The sequence below is a fragment of the Vulpes vulpes genome, chromosome 12 (assembly GCF_048418805.1).
Source record: "Vulpes vulpes isolate BD-2025 chromosome 12, VulVul3, whole genome shotgun sequence".
Lineage (NCBI taxonomy): Eukaryota > Metazoa > Chordata > Mammalia > Carnivora > Canidae > Vulpes > Vulpes vulpes.
Window position 1 is genome coordinate 117875433 of NC_132791.1, and position 25526 is coordinate 117900958.

The following is a 25526-nucleotide window of genomic DNA, read 5'->3' on the forward strand; positions in this document are numbered from 1 at the left end:
CATTCCTTCCTCGGCTATTTTATGAAACCTTTGAGAAGAATAGGTATTAACTTTTCTTTAAATGTTTTGTAGAATTCATCTGTGAAGCCATCTGGTCCTGGACTTTTTGTTTATTGAGAGTTTTTGATTACTGATTCAATTTAGTTACTAGTAGTTGATCTGCTCATATGTTTTCATTTCTTCCTGGCTCATTCTTGGAAGATTGTATGTTTCTACTAATTTATTCATTTATTATAGGTTGTCTAATTTGTTTGCATGTAATTTTTTGTAGTAGTCTCTTTTAAGCTTGTATTTCTGTGGTGTTGGTGGTTACTTCTCTTTCATTTCTGAAATTATTTGAGTCTTTTTCTTGATTTGTCTGTCTAAAGTTTCATCAGTTTTATCTTTTCAAAGAAGCAGCTCTTATTTTCATTGATCTTTTCTATATATACATTTTTTGTCTCTATTTCATTTATTTCTGCTGTGATCTTTGTTATTTCCTTCTACTAAATTGGGTTTTGTGTGTTCTTATTCTTTTAGGTATAAAGTTAGACTGTTTACTTGAGATTTTTCTTGATTCTTGAGTTAGGCCTGTATCTCTCTAAAATTTCCTCTCATAAGTCCTTTTGCTGTGTCCTAAAGATTTTGATCCCATGTGTTTCCATTTTCATTTGTCTCCGGGCATTGTTTTATTTCCCCTTTGATTTCTTTGTTGACCCATTGGCTGTTCAGGAGCATGTTTTTTGCCTCCATGTATTTTTGTTTCTTCCAGTTCTTCTCTTGTAATTGATTTCTGCTTTTATACTCTTGTGATTGGAAAAGATGTTTGATATGATTTCAGTCTTCTTAAATTTATTGAGGCTTGTTTTGTGGCCTAACATGGGATCTGTCCTGGTCAATGTTTTATGTGCACTTGAAAAAAATGGAGCACAGAAATTCTTCATAGGGCTTCAGTCCTTTCTTCAATGTCATAAGTGCACTTTGAAACCACAGAGTGTATATACTTAACTTTTTGAATATACGTTGACTTTATTCTCTTCTTTGCCTTAAGTTTCTGAAGTTTTTTATTCTTGTATTTTACTTATATTGAAGTTGCCCCCTCTTTTGTGTTTTCCTGTATGTTGGACCAGTGTCTGGTCTGGTAGTGTTCTTCTCCCTGAGCCATGTGAGCCAAACTTGAGCTTATGATAGTGTAGTTTATTTTATTTGTGTCCCTGAATTAGATTGATCCCAGGTTGACATGTGCTGGGGGAATACTCGAGTGTTCCTTAGGATGATGTTAGTTCTAGAAAGCTAAGAAAAGATAATTACTGAATACAAAGTGACTGTAGTTTTAAAGAAATTGTTAGGCTCTCTCTGTTCTTTGGCTTGTGACTTAAAGTATTTCATAATCAAAAGGTTATGATCAGAAAATAAAATATGTTTTAAAGTTAGGGGAGAGTTCAGATTAATTAACTGAAATATTCGGCAAAATTATGTCAACTCTCAGTTATCCAGTTTTGTCTATTTGTTTTATTATCTGGGGTTTTTTTCCCCCTTCCCTCCTCTTCCTTCTGGCCATCCAAGTTTTTTTTTTTTGGTTTGCTAGTTTTATTAAGCCCATTTACCTTAGGTTGAGCATATTAAAGGAAAAGAAGGGAGATTTAAATCTCCTCAGTGTTGGGTTTTTTTTTTTTTCGTTAGTAGCTCTTGTTAAATTAGGGAAGACAGTAACATAGAAGAAAATGAATTTTTAAATTATTTATAAGTGATGTGTCTTCGTACATTCTGGCTGCCGTAACAAAATACCACAGCCTGGGTAGCATATGAGTAACAGAAATTTATCGCTCACAGTTCTGAAGTGATTATGTAGATCATTAAAATATTTACTCCTTTTAAGTTATATTTGACTACAGCTGTAAACTTTATCATTATATATAAAGTCTTCATAGTTTACTCTTCTTCAACAACAATTTCAGGGAGTTCTCTGTTTTAGCAAGTAGCTCCCAGTTCCTGGCCTCTTGACAGTTCACAAAGAGCTGCTGTGAATTCTCAAGCATGTTTGTCCTTTTTTATCCTTTTCTCTCTTTTCCTCTTTTTGTCCCTCCCTCTCTGTTCTTGATTAATCAGTGAATCGTTTGTAAAACGCTGAGTGCCATGTCTCCTCCCAGCACTGTTCTAGGAGGCAAGAAATCAGTGGTGAGAAAAACAGCTTCATCTCTGCTCTTCTGAGCCCTGATGATAATGGAGCTTAGATCCCAGTGAAATTGCCCTGGATGGCAGGAAATAGAAGTGAGGGAGAAAAAGGATCCTATTATTTTCTCATTTTTCTCTATTATTTTCTTGTTTATTATGAAATGCTGCATAAATAGTCAGAATTGTGCATTAGCCATATACATATACTTAAATGAAAGTGTACTATAAAGCAAATACCTGTGCAATTACCATTTGGATCAAGAATTAGATCATTTCATCAGCCCAGACTGTGCCTCCCAATCCCAACCTCATCCTTGCTCTAAAATGCAGTCACTGTCTTGATTTTTGTGTTTTCCACTTGTGTAATGCTTCCCTCAGGAGTTTTGCTCCTCGGGGTGCCATATTTATTGGATATAATGTGCAGTGGGCGCAACCTTCATATAATTTGTTCTTGAACTATGTATGAATGGAATCATACCAAATATATTATTTTGTGTCTTACTTCACACGACACTGTGTTTATAAGATTTATCCGTGTTTTTATAGCTGTGATTTAGTCACTTTTATTTCTTTATTGTATTTTATGAGATGAATATACCACAAGTCATTTTTTCCATCATATCTATGATGTATATTTGGAGTTTGGAGCTCTTACCAATAGTTGCATTGAATGTTCTTAAACATTTACCCTTGTTTTACTCCTAAACATTTAAGAGTATAAATGGAAGAGTAAAGTTGTTAGGTTGTACATCGTATCTGTCTCCAGCTTTTACTTGTAATGCAAAACCAGTGTTGCATGTGCCTGAGCGTTTCCATTCCTGCACCCCCTCACCAGTGCTGGCTGCTACTCCACTTTACAAGTTTTGCAGTCTGGTGAGTGTGTAAGTGAGTGTGTGAGTGTGGTTTTAGTGTTTTTATTTTTCTCTCTAATAACAAGGTTGAACTCTATCCCACATCTTTTGACCTTTTTTTGTGATGTGTGCATAAATAAGTCTTCTACCCATTTTTCTGGTGGGTTGTCTTACTGATTTATAGACATTTTGTTTCACTAGTAAGGATGTGAGTCTTTTGTTATATGTGTTACAAATGTTTTCTTTCATTTTGTGGCTTCTCATTTTACTCTTTTTTAAATTTTTTTTTCATTTTACTCTTTTTTGTTAAGATTTTATTTATTTGAGAGAGAGTGTGAGTGCACAAGTGGGGAAAGGGGCAGAGGGAGAGGGAGAAGGAGAGAAAATCCCAGGCAGACTCTGCGCTGAACATGGAGCCTGATGCAGGATTCGATCTTAAGACCCTGAGGTCACGACCTGAACCAAAACCAGGAGTCAGACGCTCAACAAACTGAGCCACCAAGGCGCCCTTCTCATTTTACTCTTTTTAAAACGTCTTTCAATGAATAGATATTTTAGTATAATTTTTATGTAACCAAATTTACCACTTTTTCCTTTATGATGAGTACTTTTTGTTTCTTGTTTAAGAAATCCTTCCAGGGCAGCCTGGGTGGCTCAGTGGTTTAGTGCCACCTCCAGCCTAGGGCGTGATCCTGGAGACCTGGGATCGACTCCCACATCGGGCTCCCTGCATGGAACCTGCTTCTCCCTCTGCCTGTGCCTCTGCCTTTCTTTCTCTCTCTGTCTCTCTCTCTCTCTGTCTCTCGTGAATAAATAAATAAAATCTTAAAAAAAAAAATCCTTCCATCGCCTGAGGCTATAAAGATATTCACCTTTATTATTTTATAACACTTTAGTAGTTTTACCTTTTGCACTGAGTCTGTGATCCACCTGGAATTGATTTGAGCATTTAATGTGAGGAAGGTGTCCTATTTAATTTTTTTTTCATATGGAAAACCAGCTGTTCCTGTGCCATGTATTGAAAAATCCAGCCTTTTCTCAGTGATATGTAACTTCTTTCCAGTGTACTGTTTTTAAAGAAACATGCAGTATGCCTCAAGCATTGTATGACTTTGGGAATTACATAAGCAGAGTTAAAGGGTTGAGAGTGAAGAATAAAATGAAAAACAATGTAATAACTAAGGAATTTGGAAATGTAAAAATAGTTTATTTATTAAACATTTATCTCAATATAAACATACACAAGATGCTGAAAATATAGTGTGGGTGTGGGCTTTGAGGGCATCCAGGCTGGCATTAGGGGCTTGGTTTCATTCTTGGGAATTTTTTTTAACTTCAAATTTGGGGGGATCCCTGGGTGGTGCAGCGGTTTGGCGCCTGCCTTTGGCCCAGGGCGCGATCCTGGAGACCCGGGATCGAATCCCACGTCGGGCTCCCGGTGCATGGAGCCTGCTTCTCCCTCTGCCTCTCTCTCTCTCTCTCTCTCTCTCTCTCTCTCTCTCTCTGTGACTATCATAAATAAATAAATAAATTTTTTAAAAACCTTCAAATTTGGGCATGTTACTTAACAAACCTCACTTTCTCGGACATAAAACAAAAATAATGCTCATCTTAATGAAGTAATAAATACGTGGCAGTCACACAGCACTTGACAGAGGGTCCTTTACAAAACTTCTCCTTCCTTTGTCCTATATAATTGAGAGTGCCACATAAATGGCAAAAGTGCTCTGAGAGAAACCAGGCCAGTCCAGTTCTAGGTTTTCCCAGATACCAGGCTCTTTCTAGGGTTATGCCACTCAGCTGCATGGCCAGGTGGCTCCTTTCTAGGTACCCTGACTGAATTTCCTGATAATTGAGAACTGTTGTTTATTACTTGTCCTCCCACATGGTCAGAAATACCTTATTGTGCTCCCAGTATGATGTCTAGGTAATTAAGAATGAATCTGGATTATGTCTGTAGCCCAGTCCTACAACGTAGCATTTCATTAAGACAAACTGACAAATAGAAATTCTGAGGGGAAATGATCCCATTTCTAATCTTGAGTAATTATGTCACCCTACTTTTCCCCAAGACACAGGTCACAATTACTTGGGCAACATTATATTTCACTATAGACCACCTTTCCTTCTTTGACGTGCTTTTCTCCTGTTTCAGCTTCTTTGTTGTAATGATCTTTCTGTTTGCTTTTGGCTGCATCTTCTTTCTCTTCCTGCACCTAGAGAGCAGGAAGTACTTTGGGGTGCATTCTAAGCCTTAATTCCCAGCCATCCTTTTTTCTACACTTATTCTTTAAAAAAAAAATGCTTATCCATTCAATACTATGACTCAGTTCCTCAGAACATGTCAACTTGAATTTCTTCTCACCTCCCTTAACTCAAGATATAACAAAAATATTTTTTTCTTCCCAAACCAACTACTACTCTCTAGGCTTTCATGTAGCCAGACGTGCATGGTCATGCTCTCTACTTTCCCCTCCTTTTTATCTCATGTGTTCAGCTTGTCTTAGTACTGTCCAGTCTTTTTTCAAAGTATTTTTTGAAAATACTTGTTCTTTATCACAGGCCTTCCTCTTCACCTCACATCTTATCTAGTCTTGATTTCAGGTTAATTTTACTGTATCACCTGTTCTCTCTAAAAGTTCCATTGACTCCTCATTGCCAGTAAGAGTGGTCTTCAAACTTCTGCAGAAAGAATTATGTTTTGTTTGTTTACATTCAGATGTCTAAATTATTTCCAGGAGATCCAGTAAGGCTGAAGCGAGGTTTGTGGATCACTCCACGTTTTCTAAAACTGTATTGGTGATTCTGATTTGCAGAGAGGATGAAAATCAATGGTTGGGAAAGGACAAGGGAATGGGACAGGTGGTGCTTTTGATTCGATGTAAGTAATTATCAGGATTATATATTTTTATTTGGGTGGTAGATTCACTAGTGCTCATTGTATTAATAAAAATAACTATTTCTAAAAGAAAACACAGGGATGAATCTTCACAACTATGGGTTAGGCATGGTTTCTTATCTATGACACCAACATCATAAGTGACCTTAGAAAAAGCTAGGTAAAGTGGAGTTCATCCAAATTAAAAACTTTTGTGCCATCAAAGGACACAATAAAGAGAGTTGGGGGGGGGGCAATTCCATAGAATGGGAGAAAATACTTGCAAATCATGTCAATGAACTTGCATCCAGGGAATATAAAGAACTCTTACAGCTCAATAGTGAAAAAACAACCCAACTTAACAATGGGCAGAGGACTTGGGTAGACATTTGTCCAAAGAAGATATACCAATGATCAATAAGCACATGAAACAATGCTCAACATTATTAGCCAATAGGGAAATACAAACCAAAATCATAGATACCACATACCCCTGTAACATGACTGTAATTAAAAAGAAAAATGGCAGTAACAAGTATTGGCAAGGATGTGGAGAAGTTGGAATAGTGGTACATTGGTAGGAATGCAAAGTGTGGCAGCCACTTTGGATGAAAGTTTGGTCAATTCCTCAAAAATTTAAACATGGAGTTACCATACCATATAACCTAGTGATTCCATTCCTAGATATATAGATAGAGAGATAGGGATAGATATACCCTAAGAAGTGAAAACATACACTCACAAAAAACATACAAGAATGCTCATGGTAGCATTATTCATAATACTAAAAAGTAGAACTAACTTGAATGTCTGTTAGCTGGTGAGTGGATAAATAAAATGTGGTATAACCGTATCATAGAATACTATTTAGTGGTAAAGAGAAGAACAAAGTACTGGATTGATATATGCTAGCTACAACATGGATGAGCTTTGAAAACATTATGCTAAGGAAAAGAAGCCAGACACAAAGTCTACGTATTGTAGGAAATATCCAGAATAAGCAAGTTCACGGAGACAGAAAGTTAATTACTGATGGCCTGGGGCTGAGCTCAGCGGTGGGAGAATTGGGGGGGAATTGGGGGCTGACTGCTGATGGGCATAGGGTTTCTTTTTAGGGTGATGAAAATGTCCTAAACTTGATTGAGGTAATGGTTGTACAACTATGAATATATTAAAAGCCACTGAACAGTACACTTTTAAGTGGGTGAATTTTATGGAATGTGACATTTATCTCAATAAGGATAGTGAACAAAAATCTGAGTAGAAACAGGCCACATGTGGAGCAAGGATGAGACTGTGTCCCCACCTGCCCCATGCTGCCTCCAAAACAACCCAGCAGTAGGGAGTTACTTCCCGAAACTACCAACAGAACCCAAAGTAGACTGGTTTGAGTTTTAACTGCTTTCATTTTTTTTCCCTCCAGTCTTCTTAAAATGTGTGGTAAAATGCCCCTCCTAGGTAAGCAGCTAAGAGGATAAAGAGGAGGTATTCTTCCCATTTCTGTTAGCCAGTCCCTGGAGTGTAGATTAAAAGGAATAGATTCTCAAAATGAGTTCCAGATTTAGTATGTGAATGACTTGAGGTTTCTCCCACATCAGTAACTTAAATCTTCAGAAAGTAAGTTATGTTATAGGTGGATGGACAATGAGCCAGCCAGAGTTGTAACTTACAAGCCGCACAGCAGTATTGAAGACGGATGTGAAATACTTGTGAGGAGGTTCCAGTAGGGAAGATAGGACAGCCGTCTGCTGTCGGTGAAGCTGTGAATTTATAGTGATGTGTGCATTGGACAAGGAGGGTGGGTCACCCTCTGTTAGGTTTGATACATTAAAGAATGAATTGAGATACCCCAGGATCATTCATTGGAGGAAGCTGGCTTTAACGGGAAAAAATAAAGTCACAGCAGTCAAGGAGAGGCAGATTTTGCTTAAATGTGCAGTTACGGGTGGCAACAACATGTGAAGTGGTTACAGGAGACCCCTTGACTGGTTTACAAGACTAGAGAATTTTTGGTTGTAATAGGAAATAAGAGCAAGCAGGGCGGGGGCGGGGAGGGGGGTTTGTTGTTGAATATTACTAAAATCTTGCTGTTGGTCATCAGTCCAGCTGTTGAAGCCACTGCTCTGGTTGTAACACACTGTTGAAGCAGGTGCATTCCCAGATGCGGATCCCTGTAGTTGTCAGGCCCAATCATATCATTCATTGTTGCATGCTCATTTCTCATACCAGCACCTCTAAGCTTATAGCCACCACTAACGATGGTTCCCTCTGAGATTGTTTCCTTTGTAAAGACTTCCTGTTTGGCAGATAGAATAAACACACTCATGCCATTAAGTTTGTGCCTTCCCCTCCACAGCAGAGTAAATGGGTAAAAAGGTTACTGACTGTAGATCATCCATGGTTCAAAATGAGAAATGTCCTGTATATTTTAAGCTGCTTTTTAGGAAAATTTAAAACCTTATGCTTTTAATTAATTGGTTGCCCTATTGTGTTCTCCATTCAAAATACAAAATACTCCACGTTTCTCTCTTCTGGATTTGCTTACCGGTCACACCAACGTCAAGGTGCATCCATTATCACAGACAGTATCTGCACGTCTCTTCGACGTGGTGCAGAGGAAGGACAGCCATGGAAAAGGATCTGTGAAGTCTACAAGCCAATTATAATAAAACAAAATAATTAAGGATCCTCTTTCTAGAAAATTCCCAAAGACATCTGCTTTGCTGAATCTCATTTGTTAGGATTTTTAACAACCTATCCTCACTCTTGCAAGCAAAATCTTAACAGGGTTCAGTGCACACAGACTTTAGTAAATTAAAGTTATTGGCTTTTAAAAATTGGTGGAGCTTTAAATGCAGTTGCATTCATAGTGAACATTTACTAAGTACCTATTGTGTTTAAACTCTGTTATACTGGGTAATCTGAGAGAGTCGTAGATGAATAAGGCATTCTTAAGGAACAAGAAAGAATGTGTATTTCAGGGGCTAGAAGAATAGGATACATGTATGTGGAAATAACCAAAATAAGGGAGAAATACAAGGTAATGGGGGGTACAGAGAAGGTAGAGGCTATCCGGAGATCGGGGAAGACTTGACAGAAGAGGCATTTATTTCCTGTTGATGAAAGGATATTCAATTTCTTATAGAAGTAGCTGTAAATGTTTATAATGATGGCCCTGACCTCTAAGCCCCTTGTGATCATGACGTTAATTTTAGAACTGTAGGCAGGAGGGCTAAGAGGTAGAGGCTCTAGTGGCTGGCCAGCTGCCGTTATAAGGATGAGAGAGCTCCAGGAGCCAGAAGGTCACAGGATCAGCCAAGGGATTTTCTTGCCATTTCAGTCAGTGACCCTTTCTTGAGTCTCGGCTCTATATGAGAGCACTGTGTGAAAACAGTGAGTACTGCTGTACTCCTCCCGCTTACTTACTAGTGGGTCTAAGCACACAACACAACTAAGTGTAAGATACGACAGAGTATTTGGGATATAGAGGTATAATGAAAGGGCTACGGAAGCACAGAGGAGGAAGCCATTGACATAGCCTTTTGTGGTGGAAATCAGTTAAGGCTTCATACAGGAAGTAATATTTGACTGGACCTTGGAAATGAGCGATCTTTCAAATGTGGGAAAGAAAGGAAAAGGCATGGCACAGAAAGGAAGCAGCCAAAGGCAGGCATGTGAGCAGAGGATGGAGCAGGCTAGCAATGCTGAAGGGCGGGAAAAGTTGGACAGATGGGTGGGCTGGGCCCGGAGGAGCTGAAGGACATGGCTCAGAGGGTTACACTGTTCTCTGAGCCGGTGGGAGCCACCCGTATTTTTGAGCGAGGAGTTAACGCAGCATGATTTGCGTGACTGTCCCCACTGTGAATGGGTGGCCTAGAGAGAAATGAATTGGAGGTAGTGAGCTATGCATGAGCCTTGGTCGCAGAGAACATGAGTATGAGCTGAGGTGTAAGGAGTGGAAATAAAAGGAAGGAAATGGATTTGGGACACACTGAACAGGGTAGAGGCAGAAAAAGTTTTATTACCAGTTTTGGAATGGGAAATAAGAGGGAGCAGGGAAACGCCAGTGCTCCCAGATGGCGAGTTTGAGCTCTTTCTTCCCAGGTAAATATTAGAAGTTCATATCAGGAGTGGAGCCAGGACCAGAGATAGCAATTTGGAGAATTATTACCAAACAAATGATAATGGAAGCTATGGGAACAGAAGAGTCAGCCTTAGAACAAGGAGAGAGAGAGGCAAAATCGGCACAGAACTTGCAAGAAAACACGTGATGTAGAAGAAAGAAGGGAGCAAAGCAAATAGCAGATAGAGACAGAGTTGTCTTTTTTTAAAATTTGTTTTTACTGAAGTTTGATTTGCCAACATATAGTGTAACACCCAGTGCTCATCCCGTCAAGTGCCCTTCTCAGTGCCGGTCACCCAGTTACCCCCCCCCCCCACCTCCCCTTTTGCAGCCCTTTGTTCTCATGGTAGGGGTCTCTCGTGGTTTGTCTCCCTCTCTAATTTTTCCCACTCAGTTCCCCTCCTTTCCCTTATATTATAATCAAGGGGCGTAAAACTAGGAAGGGGAGAGTAGGGAGTCGCTCTGCATTTTCAGGCACCGTGACTGCCGGGAATGCGGTAGGCCTGGGGCAGGAGGGAGCTGGCCTCCGGACGAGTTGTGAGTTGTTAGTGTAAATACTTACATACATGAAAGTATTCAGAAGTCTACAACTCTCTGTCCCTTCGGCCTGCCATCCTTGCTCATTTTCTGAGCATTCCTCTCCACACCTTACCTCTCCTGTTGCCCATCGGTTCTCTCTTAAAACAGCAAGAAGGGAAGAAAAGTAGGGGGGTAGTTGAAGCACAAAGGGACTTGGAGTTAAATGTAGATGCTCTTGTTTCAGTGTGTAATTAAGTTGCCTATCCTTTCCTTCGAAAAAGCCACCTTCATGATAATAACACGACTTTATCTAAATTTTCAAGTCGCTGTGTCTCCCATGGTCATAAATGGGTTTGTCATAGGAAACAAAAATGATAGGAAAATTCTGGGTCCAGATGAGTGGGCTTACATGTAGTTACTGACTCTGACGCGATCTTAACATCACTACCCAAAGTCACTTCTGTTCTGAAAGGAACAGGCTCACTTGGCTCACCCGGCAGAGGCTCCCAAAGGGAGTGGTATTGGTTCTGCTGACATAAACCCCATTACTCGTACTTTTAGTTAACCAGGGATCTTCTGTGTTCCAGGTCACCTTTGTCTCCCTCTCACTATTATGTTCATTTCAAGTGGCTGCTTGTAGAGTTTCCAAATGTTCTTTTTTCACATTTGATACTCCAATGTAACAATCCAGAGCCTTTATTCGGTGACTAGAAGCTAGTAACATGAGTTATGTGTGTTGTCTTTCTAGATTTTGGCTTCAGTAACCTGTTCACTCCTGGGCAGCCACTGAAGACCTGGTGTGGTAGCCCTCCCTACGCTGCACCCGAACTTTTCGAAGGAAAGGAATATGATGGGCCCAAGGTGGACATCTGGGTATGTACTGTCTTCTCTTAGCCCCCACTGGGTGTTTATCCTGTGCTGGTAACAGCTGCCTTCACCCTGGGTGACACCAAATGCTGCATGCACATTGAGACCTTGACTCCCTGTTCTTTGAATTCCTGATTCCATGTGCAAAGTCTTTCCTCCAGCTCTTGTCTTTTGGGCTGAGCCACAGATTTCAGATTTCCCCCTTTTGCATCTGCAAAACAAGCCCAAGAGCAAGCTTGGATGGGTGCCCTGGCCAAGAACAGAGATTCTTTCTGTTGTTGCCACTTGCCTTCTCCCTAGAGGATGAGTACCGAGAGAAATTCTAGATATGTGGCCCAAAATTAATGTTGGGAAGCAAAGAAGAACATCAGCTATCCTAAAGCTGATTGGCCTTGACAATGCCCCATATTATTTCTGACCAAGAAAGAAGAAAAAGCATGTTCCATTATCTTGTGCGTGACTCACCATTGTCTTCATACACACACTGTAATGGCCTCTCGTTTCCTCTGATGCGATTAATCGTATGTGCTCTCTGTTTGGGACACAGAGCCTTGGAGTCGTCCTCTACGTGCTTGTGTGTGGTGCCCTGCCGTTTGATGGGAGCACGCTGCAGAACCTGCGGGCCCGGGTGTTGAGTGGGAAGTTCCGCATCCCATTTTTTATGTCCACAGGTAAGGGAGTGACCAGCACCTTGCAGTGACTGGGTTTATAGGAGTTAGACATGCTGACTTACTGTGGGGATCAAGTCATGGAGCACAAACAGCCCACGTAACAACCTTTCTTACCCCAGTTTGCTGTATTGGTACCTCCAGAAGCAAGGATCTCTAGGAACATAGTGTACAGGCTGTTGCGTCAGGGGGCCCAGCCTGAGGTGGCCTGAGTTTGGCGCCGAGCTCTGCATGTAGCTACTTGTGTTGTGTGGCCAGTTGCCAAGTCTGTCTGAGCTTTAGTTACCTTATCTGTGAATGGCCTGTAGTTTTGTGAGGCTATTACTCTGAAGACTCCATTAAATATTCCTTGGAGAGAGTCAGCAGCCCATCATAGAGTTGCAAGGCAATAAATATTCCTGTTCCACCCTGTCTTTGGCCCCCTTTCCCACCCTTTCTCACAATGATATCTCCACGTACCGGGGCCCTGCGGAGATGGGCGGTAAATGCCCAGGATGGAGGCAGGCTTTGCACCTCACTCTTGCTGCTACATTTCCTACTTCCATGACATTTATCCCCCAGACTCAAAGAAAAAAGTATTTTTTAAATGAGTGAGTGGTGGGGTAGTAAGTGGCTCTTGGAAAGAGATAACACTCTAGACAGACACCAAATACACAGAACCTCTAGTGTTTCATCACCTTTTCTATGCACGTGAGAAAGGAGCAGCTTAGAGACCGTGCAGTGAGCACCCTCATTCATTTCGCTTAACCACATTTTCAATTTAAGGAATGGCACAGAGTGTATGGCCCATGTTGGCAACACAGCATAAGCACATTGCATTTTAGAGTGAATAGAAGACCCTTTTTCTAGATTTGCTTCAAGTCTCCTTAGAATTAATGGCTTAATAGAGTGTCTGATAATGATGAGTGAAAATGAAAAGTAAAAAAAAAAAATTAAAAAAATTAAAAAAAAAGAAAATGAAAAGTAAAATAGAGAAGATGGTCAGGGCTGGTGGGTGGGAGAGTATTTGCAAAGGTACAGCCAGGGAACCCCTTCACTGCGAAAGCGACATGTAAACACAGACATAGAGAAGGTGAGAGAAGGAGCCATACAGCCTAAGGATGAGCTCTCCAGCTTGGGAGGAGCGGCCAGTGCAAAGATCCCTGGGAGGGAGTGTGCTGGAGTGTTTAAGGAGCAGGCCAGGGGCCTCTGGGCATGAAAGAGGTGATGGATCAAGAGAGATAAGGTCAGAGAGGTGAGAGAGAGCTTGCTTATAGGGCCCATTCAATGCAAAGACCTGAGTTTTTACCATGAGCCAAATGCCAAGGATCAGAGGGCATTGACAGAAGAATGATATCATAATCTGACTTTTGTTTTTTTCCTAACTTTTATTATCAAAATTTTCAAACACACACAAAAAGTCAAAAACATTTGACTTTGAATTTTGGTTGTTGTGTTTTATTTTGTTTTTTTAAATCACTTTGGCGGGGGATCCCTGGGTGGCTTAGTGGTTTGACGCCTGCCTTTGGCCCAGGGCACGATCCTGGAGTCCCGGGATCGAGTCCCACGTCAGGCTTTTGGCATGGAGCCTGCTTCTCCCTCCTCCTGTGTCTCTGCCCCCCCGCCCCCATGTCTATCATAAATAAATAAATAAATTGCTTTGGCTGCTCTGCTGGTTAAAAGGGCTAGGGGCTAGAGGAAAGGAGACTTTTGCAATAATCCAAATGAGAGATACTCGTGGCTTGTTCCCAGACATGGTGCAGAGGTAGAAACGGTAAGAAGTGGTCAGATTCAAGAGATACTCCATACTTTGTGGCAGGCACCGTTCAAAGCATTTTATAAACATTGACTCATTTTGTTATTATGACAACCCTATGAGATTTGTAAGTCTATCACCTCCATGTTACAAGTGATAAAACTGAAGCCAGGACACGTTTAGCAATTTTCCCAAGATAAAACAGCTACGAAGTGGCTAAACTAGAATTTGAACCTAGGCAGTCTGGTTCCAACAGCACTTAAGCTGGATTTGATGTGAGAGAAAGGGTCACTAAAGGTAAACTCCAGGAGTTTTGGCTTGACCAACTGCATTTATTGCTAACTGAGATGGGAACAGCTAGAGAAGAACGCTTACATTTTGGAGAGATGTTTTAGATAATTTAGTTTGAGATGTGCGTTATAGCTCTCAGCTGAGATCTGGTGTAGGCAGTCGAATCTAGGGCTGTAGCTTATTTGAGAGTTTTGGGCCAAGGATGTATATTCACAAATCATCAGAGTATAGATAATATTTACAGCTTTGAGATGAGATCACTTTGTAGGCAGTGATTATAAAGAAGAGGACCAGGGGTTAATCTCCAGGCCACACTAATGGTCAGAGATCAGGAAGATGAAGAAGGATCGGCATGGGAATTGCTAGCAAGGTGTGCCAGAGGGTCTGCCGTTCTAGAAAATAAGGGAAAAGGTGTTTAAGGAAGAGAGACTGAGAAATTGCCAGGTGAGAGATGAGTGGGAGCTGAACATGGGAAGCAGGAATGTGACGAACAGCGATGACATTGGAGGATGGTTTTGGTGGAGGGGCCGGAGGACAAACCTAATTCATGTGGCTACAACAGAAAAGGAATGGAGGCAAAATAGCAAAAAGAAATAGGCACAGCTATCCCCAATTTTACTATAAAAGGAAGCAGAGCCTGGGGCCAGCGGATTGCTCTGGCCAGTCACCAGTGATCCTGTCATCATCCACTGGGTGTCCTTGGTGCTTATCTTCATGACTGTCCAGCAGCACTTAGCACCGACCCACTCCTTACTTTTCTTTCTTTTTTTTTTTTTTTTTAAATAAACTTTTTTTTTAGGGCAGCTTTAGGTTCACAACAAAAATGAACAGAAAGTACAGCCAGTTCCCATATACCGATGTTCCCTCACACTCGTAGCCTTACTCATGATCGGTATCCCACACCAAAGTAGAATATTTGTTATATTCAGTCATCCTACATCAACACTACATCAGGTTATCATCCAAAGGCCATAGTTTACATTAGCCCTCACCCTTGGTGTGCATTCTGTGGGTTTACACAAATATATGATGACATGTATCCACCATTATACTATCATACAGAATAGTTTCACTGCCTTAAAAATCCTCTGCACCTGTTGACCCACTCCCCCAACCTCTGGTAACCACTGACCATTTTATGGTCCCCCTATTTTTACCTTTTCTAGAATGTCATATATAGTAGTTGGGATCCTACAGTATGTGGTCTTATTTCATTTAGTAATATCCACATAAGGTTCCTCTCTGGCATTTCAGGGCTTGATTGCTCATTTCTTTTTAATGTTGTTTTATCCCATTTATCCATTTACCTGCTGGACATCGTGGTTGCTTCCACATTTGGACAGTGATGAATAAAGCTGCTGTAAACTCCATGTACAGGTTTTTGGTGTGGACATACATCTTCACCTTCTTTGGCTAAATACCAGGAAGTATGGTTGCTGGATAAAATGGAATAATATGTTTAATTTTGTAAGAACTGCCAAGCTGTCTGTCAAGGTAGCCTCAGCATTTTACATTCCCGCCAACAGTGAGTGAGAGTTCCCAAGAGTTCCTGGGCTCTGCATCCTGGCCAGTATTTTATATTTTGCTTTGGAGTTTTGCTGTGCTAATAGATGCATAGTGGTTTCTTATTACTTTAATTTGCAGTTCTCTAATGATGTATAATGATGAGCATCTTTTCATATGTGTATTTACCATCTGTCTTTTGGTGACTTGTCTGTTCAAGTGTTTGGCCCATTTTTAAATCAGGTTGTGTGTTTTCTTATCTTGGAGTCACTCCCCACTTTCTGAAACACTTTTTTCTCACTGTTTCTCAGACACTACATTCTCCAGTTTTCCTCCTGTGTCTCTGGATGCACCTTCTCAGTCATCTCTGCCAGATTGCTTTTTCTCTGTTCACCCTTGAAGTTTTTTCTTTTTATACCATCTTTCTGAGCCATCTTACAGCCATGGCTTCATTGAGGACTGTGATGTTCAGTCCCCTATTAACACTCAGTTAACTCTCTGGCCCAGACCTCTTCTCTGAGATGAAGGATGACCTAGCCAACCCATTGCTACTGATCAACTTCACTTTTATGTCTTGAATTCACATCAATAGAAACATTTCAAAACTGACTTTAACTCTCCCCTCCCTATCCTTGGTTGCCTATCCTAGTGAATGGCAGGCGTTACCATGTGAGCAAGGCAGAAACTAGCCTGATTGCTCTCTCTGTCTCACTGTTGTCACAGCTGATCAGTTACCAGATCATGTCCATTCAGCCCTCCTTTCATGTAGCTACTTCTAAAATGGCTCTTGCCTAGGAAAAAAAATAGCCAACTAGTGGGTTTCTGGCTCTTGTCTTGTCCTTCCCTTTCCATTCTCCACATGCTGTATGAAGAATCTTTCTAAAATAAACAACACACACACGCACAGATCTGATCATACCATTTTTCAGCTTAAACTTTTCAGTGGTTTGCTTCTGAAATGGTTTGCCTCTAGGCTAAAGTTCATTTCTTAATGTGGCAGGGCCTGTGACTTTTAAACATTTTGACCATGACCGCAGTAAAAAATGTTTCATGCTGTGACCTGAAACCTGCACATATCCATACTCCTGAACAGAAGTTGCTTTTTAAAAACAAAACTTGCCTTCATTATATGCGGTACACTCCAATATATTTTGTTCTGTTACATTAAAAACTACTGATTAGGAGATCCCTGGGTGGCTCAATGGTTTGGCCCCTGCCTTCGGCCCAGGGTGTGGTCCTGGAGTCCCGGGATCGAGTCCCACATCGGGCTCCCTGCATGGAACCTGCTTCTCCCTCTGCCTGTGTCTTCTGCCTCTCTCTCTGTGTCTCTCATGAATAAATAAATAAAATATTTTTAAAAACCCCTACTGATTATAACTTACTCTATTGATGTCATGACTGCTGTTTGAAAAACAGTGGTCTAGGAATACCTTATGACCTGGTGCCTACCCATCTCTGCAGCCCCAGCTCCCCTTCTCTACCTGGTCAGCCTGACTTCCTCCCACTTCCCGGAACAAGTGATGTTCTGTGGAGCGGTTCCCTTTGCCCAGAATACTTCTTCCTCCTCCAACCCAACTCCACCCACTCCTGTATTCTTGAATAAGAAACTCACATGCTAGAAAAAGAATCAAGATAATTTCTACCAGTCTTCAGATCTCTGGACTATTTTTTTTTAAATCATGAGACTTACCAAACTTTTTATTGTAATTACTTCTTTTATTGTACATCTTCCACACCAGACTGAGCTTAGAGAAATATAGATGAAGTGTGTTTCTTCACAGTTGTCTAGAGCCTAGCATAGTATCTGGCATGTAGCAGGACTTAGTAAATAGTAAGTAGATAGTAAATAGAATGCTATTTAAAATCTTTCAATGGTTTGCATTTACACTTAGAATGAAGTTCAAAAAGCCATTATCATGATGGGCAACAAGGTATAGCTGTGATTGGCCTGCCTCTTTCATCTCATTTCCTGCTACTGTTCACCACAGGTTCTGAGCACCAGTCACAGAGGCATCCTCAGTTTCTCAGACTCACCAAGCACACACATTCCTGTTCCCTCAAATATCCATATGGCTTACTTCCTCATTTTACTTGAAGTTTCTGTTTAAAAGTCCCCTCAGAGAGACCATTCCCGACTACCCCTCATTATTCTCTTTCGAACTCCACTTCATTTTTTACATGGCATGTACCACTGCCTGACTTCATTTATTTATTGTGTCCCTATTCCCTGTGCCCACTGCCTCTTGACTGTAGTAAACTTTAGTTTTTGTTCACTGCTCAGTTTATTCCCAGGGCTTAGGAAAGTGCCTGTGTTCTAGTGGCACTCAGTATTTGTTAAATGAATGAACAAATGCCTGTGTAGTTTCATTAAAATGCTAATTATTAAAACTCCCCCAGAATGTACATTCGTTTTCAAATAATAACAGTAATAGTGATTTACATTTCTTTAGGACTTTCAAATTCACAAAGTATTTCCTATACTTGATCTAATTTGAGCTGGATAACTGTACTCTCTGGGATTGGTATTGATACATACCATTTTAGCATTTTGCCATTGAAGTTTAAAGAAATTATTTGACTTGCCTAAAGCCACACAGTTAATAAATGACTAACATAGTCATTTATTCAGTGTTTGTTTGACGACACCACACTGTTGCAAAGAAAGGGCCAGATAAACAAACCACTTCCTCTACTTTTCCAGTGTCCACAGTATTTCCGGTAAGCAGCTTGGATTCCCCCTGCCCTCCACCCCTGTCCCCTTGCCTCATGGCAAAAGATGGGTACTCCAGCCTTACCAGAGCTGGCTTCAGATAGTGGATGCTGGTAAAAAAAAGCCTATTATGCTATCAACGACATTCATCTATTAGTGCCTAGAAATAAACCACATAGCATTTTAACTACTTAGAAAGAACTAATATTTATAATAAAATTTAACACAAAAGTTTAAAGACTCAGAGAATGTCAATCTTATTACCCTAATTGTGCTCACTTTTTCATCTTAGACAAGTAATTTCATAAGTTGGAATAAACATTTTCATAAAATGAAGTACAGAGATTGAGAAACCACCAGTCTAGGAAATGAGTAGACAGTCCTGTGTTAGCCATCTGAGCTTTCCTGCCGTCGGGGACACACCTGTTTGGCCATGCCTAACACCACAGCCCTAAACCCCAAGGCCCAGCAGACAGTGCCATCATAAGGACAAGGCATAGGAGCAAAGGAACTCATATAGCTGCCTAGTCTTTTCCTAACTCAGACCTCATAGTACCATAAAGTTTCAAGTTCACATGAAGGAAACCTCCAGGCTGTCCCCAAGTTCCTTCTCTGCTTACACCTCTAGTTTCTGGGCACGGTGGCCCCTCAGCAGAGCTAGAGTGAACTCTGAGGCTGGAGCTAGCTACTTTCCAGCTGTCAGCTCGGCTCTTCCTATGCTGCAGCAGATACGGGATTGAAGAAAGTCCTGAAGAGCCAGATCTTTTCTTTTCTCAGGCTGGTGTCATAGACTTGAGCCTAGTTGATCCATTTTTCTGCCTAGAGGATTTAGATGCTCCAGCAGAGCTGCTGTTCTCTAAATTAGCACTTGGGAGGCCAAACGCATAAGGCCACACCATCTCTAGCTGCTTCTAATGGAGTTGAATTCCAGAATATCTGCAGCTGTGTGGGTCCATGCTGTACAGATGGACACAGTTAGTTCAAGAATTCTAAACTCTCTGTTGTCAGTAATGTGTGGAATGAAGTGTCCTCACAGCTAGTGGATATTTCTGTGCCTCGCCTTGTGTGTTTGATATAGGCTTCCTTCCACCAACATCCCGAGATCCATTAAAGACCTAATTCCAAGTTGGAAGATAGTGGTATATTTAAAAGATGATTTTTTCGAGGCTGAACGATTTTGTACTACCTAGCTTTATAATTAGCGTGTATGTCTTCCCCTCTCCCCTAGAATATAAGCTCCTTTATATCAGAACTGTATTCTGTGCATCATCATCTCCCATAAAACCTGACAGCACCTGGTATTGGTATAAACATGCAGTAATTATTTCTTGGTGAAAAACTGAATTATCACTCCCTCCCTAGAATCTTTCTTACATCAAACTCTTGGGTTTTATTATTAAACAGATAGGCAATTCACTCATGATCCAAATTATTCACTGGTTTTAGGTGCTTTTGTTATATATATGGCTTCTAGTTTTAAAAAGGTTTTGATCTGTTATGGATTTGACTTTCTACATCTCAAGTGAAATAAGTTTGGTCTAGACCAGTGTTTTTGGATTAAAATTCTGAGAGCATCCTGGAGTGGTTAGGTAAAAACTTTGAGCCTAAACTAGAGAAGAATTAAAAATTGAAACTTGGTGGGTTTTGAGCTGTTACAGAAGATGAGACCTCACCTGACCACAGGTGTTGATGGGTGCTTTCTCTGACTCCCCCTCCCACTGAAGGAAGCCAACAACTTAAATTTTTTGAGCACCAAACTCATTAACTACCAGTATGTTGTTTTTTTTTTTTAATGCAAACTTTATTCATGAGAGACACAGAGCGGCAGAGAGAGAAGCAGGCTCCTCACAGGGAGCCCGATGTGGGACTTGGTCCTGGAACTCCGGTATCAGGCCCTAAGCTGAAGGTAGATGCTAAGCTGCTAAGCCACCCAGGCATCCCATCAGTATGTTTTTTAAAACCTCCAGATGTCTATTTCTTAAAGCCTAGTTTGTCTTATTCACCAGTTATACTACCTGATAGCGAATATTGTAAGATCAGTCATTCATTTAACTGAAAGAAAATTAATTTACAGTGGAAAAACTGCCATGACAATGAGTGCAGAAAGATCTCTTGTGGACAATATTTTTGAGTCCTTATTGATTAGACTTCAGTGTGCATTAATTAATTGTAATACTGCGTAAGCATTTTATCACTGGGAACACAAGACCCAGGCTTCCATAATGCTTCTGATGGAGACTGTACTATGCAGCTTCTGCCAAAAAGCTTGTACTCTGATGCAAGCATCTCTGCCCTGATTGGCTTACTCATCAAGAACCACACAACATCTTGCTTGGCTAAAAGCACTTTGTATAAAGGGGATGGGACAGGAGATTACAGTAGCTCACTGCCTTATTTATTACTGCCCCTTGTAAGCAGACTGTCTCTGAGCTTATGGCAGCCCAACGGAGGAAAAATAGAGAAAGGGAGAAAATTCTAAGTGGAAGGACTCCAGAGATTTGGGTAATACTTAACATTTATTGAACACTTTCAATGGGCCAGGCACTGTTGCATTAACTTGTTTTATATTTGGAACTACCCTATGAAGTAGGCTACTCTGTCATTTGATAGACAGGAAAATCAAGACGTGATGGACCCCAAATCCCACAGCTAGGAAGGGGCAGAGCTGAGATTGGGACACTAGCAGTCTGGCTTCAGGAACCACCTGTCTTTGATCGTATTTTAATTCTCAAGAAATACCTGCCAAGTTATTTCAAGTATCAAGAAAATCCTGAAATAGCTATCTTTGTCCATCAACATCAATTATGTACTGAAAACAGAATATCAACTATCTATTGGACTGTGGAGCAAAACTAAGCCAGAATTGTATTCTACTCTAAGGATTGATAGTAGGACTTGAAAACATACTCTAATAGTGTTAGAACAGTACAGGCAACACCATTCTTTTTAAAAAATGTGAACTTCAAGTTGGACAGCTTCTAGTAGAACATACTAGCGTGCCGAGGTCTCTTCCACATCGGGGCTGGAGGTCTTTAAGCCAGCACTCATGATCTCTGAATCTTACTTCCAAAGTATCACAGCCACCTAGAAAAAATGGAAAACAAGAAACATTCAAGAAATAGGTGTTATTTTTCTAATAAATGGAGAGAGGTGACCAGATACTTGTTTTCTTCTCAGTCTATCTAAGGCTGATAAACTATTAAAAACCAAAGAGAAAAATCTCTCAGCCTAAGTTTATTCATTCACCATGAGAAGCTTTTCTCACCAGCCCCATCTTTATTGGTTCAGTCATGCCAAGCCACGTTCCCTTGGCCTCTGTGTTCCCCCAGGAAGCGTCTCATAAGGTTTAGTTATAAGACACTTTATTTTTATGCCAGAACATTCTGATAATAATTTGCAGAAACCAGTGCTGTTGGGATTTGTATTTAAATCAAGAACGCTCCATTTCCTTGTCTGTTCTCTTACTGTTGGACTATCCTTCTAGGAATTTTACTGAATACTTCAGTACTGGGACTCCCAGTTTTCTTTCCCCTAAAGAACTGAAAGCAAATGATTTTGAAACAAGATTTTTTACCCTTCTTAGTGCCATTCTAACAAGGAGGAGCTGATCTCAATGCTTGTTTTTTAATGAGTCAAATCTTATTACAGCCAACACTCCTGAAGATTGAGTTCCAGTATAGTTAATTCCAAGATTATGTGTTTTCTTTGGTTGTGTAAAACTGTGGTATTGACTAGTACTTTCAATAACCCCCCTTAAAAAAAAAAAATAACCCCCCTTAATTAGCTAACTTGCAAGTTGGAAATGTGTATATATTTCTGTCATGACAGTAACGTATCATAATTGAATTTATAAAGTACATGTCTTCCAATCTGACAGCAGCATTGTTCCAGCACTATCTAATATAACAAAGTTTCATTGCAACGACAAAAAAGCCCTGTATTTTGTGTGATTGTATTTAACATTTACAGTCTCTGAATGCATCTGTAAGTCTAGCACATTCAGTGTATGTTATTTATACATAGAAATGTCTTGTTTCAAGACCATTTGTCTACTTTGTTTAGATTTTAAAATAGTTACTATGTAAAGTAACCTTGACCTTAGGTGACAGCTGACAATGACAGGGTTTCCTTGGGTGTATTTAAAAAACATCATTTCTGGAGCTTAGTCTACAGGCTGAGTGAGGATCCCTAACTCTGGCCAGCTTCTTACCAAAGGAAGATATCTTGACAAAAACCCCTCTGATGTGTTTTTGATTGACTTTTTAATTATTTCTATAGGATCATGATGCTACAAAATAGTCACACTGTTTTAGCCATGATTATGACTAGACAAGGACATGGTGGCAGATTATATTTTCTTTTCATTAAGAAGAACAGCATGTTTGGTGCATGATTTTCCTTTTAGGAAAATGCAGGTGGAATTAAAGAGGAGCTATGAGACATAGACATTCATGAAGTCCAAAACATATACACAAGGGCACAGACTCTTATTGGTGCCATACTGCTCCATCCAGAGATTGTCATTTAGGACTATTCATCTGTTGCCTGCTCTCATGGTATCTGTTCTTCCCCAGACTGCTCCCCGAGCTAGGCAAGGTGAATGGGTAACAGAATATTATTAAGGTTATTTGTTTTCCAGGAATCTCTATTAGAGATTTTAATAGCCAACTTATTTTTGCTTCCTTTCTGGATTTTGAGATTGGAGAAGAAATAGACCCCTCTTTGAAATTTGAATTGCTTGGGAATTAAGTATTTTAAGAAGTTTGTTAACCTTATTGAAAATAACTCTTTGGAATTACCTTTGAACACACTTAGTATCAACTGGAATGTTACTCACATGAAACACCAGACCGTACCCTTCTTCCAAGCACCTGGAAGGAACAAGAATTTCCTGAGCAATTGCCCCTTCCTTGCATTCTCCCCATGCCTCCTGGCACACAAATGTCTTCTGTTTCCTCAGCTCAGAGCAGTTTTATGTGGTCAGAAAGAATCTATGACTCAATTCCTTTCAGACCACTCCTCTGCCCACAGAGTGAAAATGATTGCTTTGCCATGTCCTCATCCTTTGGCATCACATGAAGGACTTAAGGGACAATTGCCATTCGCTCCATCATAGGATCAGCCTGAAGATGCTGATGACTCAGTTCCCCAGATTTCTGTCCACCTCTTCTCTTTTGTGGCGCCTTGATTGAGGAACCCTGTTGTTTCTGGCCTTCCGTCTGCCACCATCAGCACCAACAGCCTGCTGTGTCCCCTGGGTTCGCTCTTTGCTGGTGCATTTAATACTCACCCTGATGTCTTTGCCTTCTCAGTTCCTCACAGTGCAACCTACTATCCCCCTTAACATTGTCTTTAGCTAGTTTGTAGCCCACTTTTTTTCTGAACATGGCTTGTAGGTGGCTCTAGGGCGATGGAACCTGGGAGATTTGATCATCAGAAAAGGAAAATCCATTTGCTTTGCTTTTTTTTCTTTAAGATTTTATGTATTTATTTGAGGGGAGGGAAAGAGAGAGAGAGATCACACATGGAGGGAAAGGGAGAAGCAGACTCCCCACTGAGCAGAAAGCCAAATCCAGAAGCTTGGCTCTCAGGTCCAAGACCCTGAGATCATGACCTGAGCCAGAGGCAGATACTTAACCAACTGAGCCATCCAGACACCCTTTGATTTGCTTTTTAAAAGATATGCCAGCTACTACATAAAACATCCAGAATTAATTTATTTTAGGTGCTATATGGGTTCAGACTCTGGCTTTGGAGTAAGACTGACCAGAATTTATATCCTGGCCCTAATCTCTTTCTCAGGTCAAGTTTCTTAACTTCTCTGATTTTTAATTTTTTTTATCTATAAAATAAGTGGGTGTGATGGTAATAGGGGTTGGTGTGTGAATTAATGCTTAATTAGCTTGAAGGGGTTAGTACTCTGCCTAGCATATAAATGTTCAATAAATGTTAGTAATTATTATTAAGTAGTATTTTTGAAGGAATACTCTATTAATCTTTCATTAGCTCTTTCCCTATGTTGTGTTTTTGCTCTTTTCTGTCTCACTCTCTGTTAACATGGTAAGGATATATTACTAATACTTTCAATCAAATCCACAGGGTTTATGGAGAAGACTTATCTGCTAAGAGTTGTTTTGGTTTTTTTGCAACATAATCTTGACGCTAAGGCTTTGCCCACATGCAGATATCTATGTTGCCCCAAGTGGTAATCTGATTTACAGATTATTCTGTATTTTGCCTCAGAAAAGATCAGTGAGTAAGTACCACTATGTGAGGCAGAGAACTCTAAAGCTACGAGGGCAAGCCCTGGAAACTGTCTGATCTGGGCTTTTGCCCCCACACACTGCCACATCCCAGTTTTCTGTAAAAGGATAGTTGTGTGGTTTTCCTGGTTGGAAGCAAGGAAAAGGCTTACTCTGTTGTGGATTCTTAGGAACTGCTGAGGAACGTTTGAAGGAATTGTAGCAGCATGCCATCCAGTACTTCTCTCACTGGCCTCTGGAGAGCATGTTAGCCTATCAGGTGTTGTGGTGGGCACCAGGGTACACAGCTTAGGCAGACACAGTCTCTGTCCTTAAGGGACTCTCTGTCTTCCTCACATGATGCTGGGAGCCCTTCTGATGACATCTCAATCATCAGCTTCTGATTGAACGCTAATGATAATAAGTGATTATCTAGTGGTAATAAGTACACCATTTCCCAGGACAGATCATTCCCTTTCCACAGTTATGTGGTTTTCAGAGCTGGAGGGGACCGAGGAGTTCATCCTATCCAGGATATTTTTTCTGGACTTAACTTTGCAAGTGAACTCTTATTCAGAACACTGATCTATAAAATGCATAAAATTAGCCGTGCCCCAGGTATGGCCCTGCCCACTGGACAGTCCCTCTCGCTTCCCCAAGGGGCCCCTCCTCAGATCCCTAACACTCTGACCCAGGAATATGGATCAGCTCTAACAATTAGAAAGATTTGTCCTAAGTTGAATTTATTATGTTCTAATGATCTCAAATTCAGGCCCCTGGAACAGCATAGTATAAATTCCCTTTGTTTTCTTTACAATAACCCTCCCCATAGTTGAAGAACACCCAGTATGCCCCTAGCTGCTGACCTATACCTTCTCTTCTCCAAGATAAATCTGCCTCCTGGCCTTTAACCCATCTTCAGGGCCATGGTCTCAAACTTTAAGTCTGGAAATTCTGAAGTTGCTCATTTCTCCTTGTGGCCTGG

At 40.6% G+C, this 25526-nt stretch overlaps 1 protein-coding gene across 10 annotated transcripts in view; it reads left to right on the forward strand.

The window, feature by feature from the left end:
• Positions 1–25526, forward strand: part of SIK3 (SIK family kinase 3) — a 239344-nt gene that overhangs the window by 176942 nt on the left and 36876 nt on the right. For all 10 annotated transcript variants that reach the window (XM_072729734.1, XM_072729740.1, XM_072729738.1 and 7 more), the window contains 2 exons: positions 11274–11398; positions 11940–12063. In XM_072729734.1, coding sequence (XP_072585835.1) covers positions 11274–11398; positions 11940–12063 — 249 coding nt within the window. The remainder of the gene's footprint in view (positions 1–11273; positions 11399–11939; positions 12064–25526) is intronic.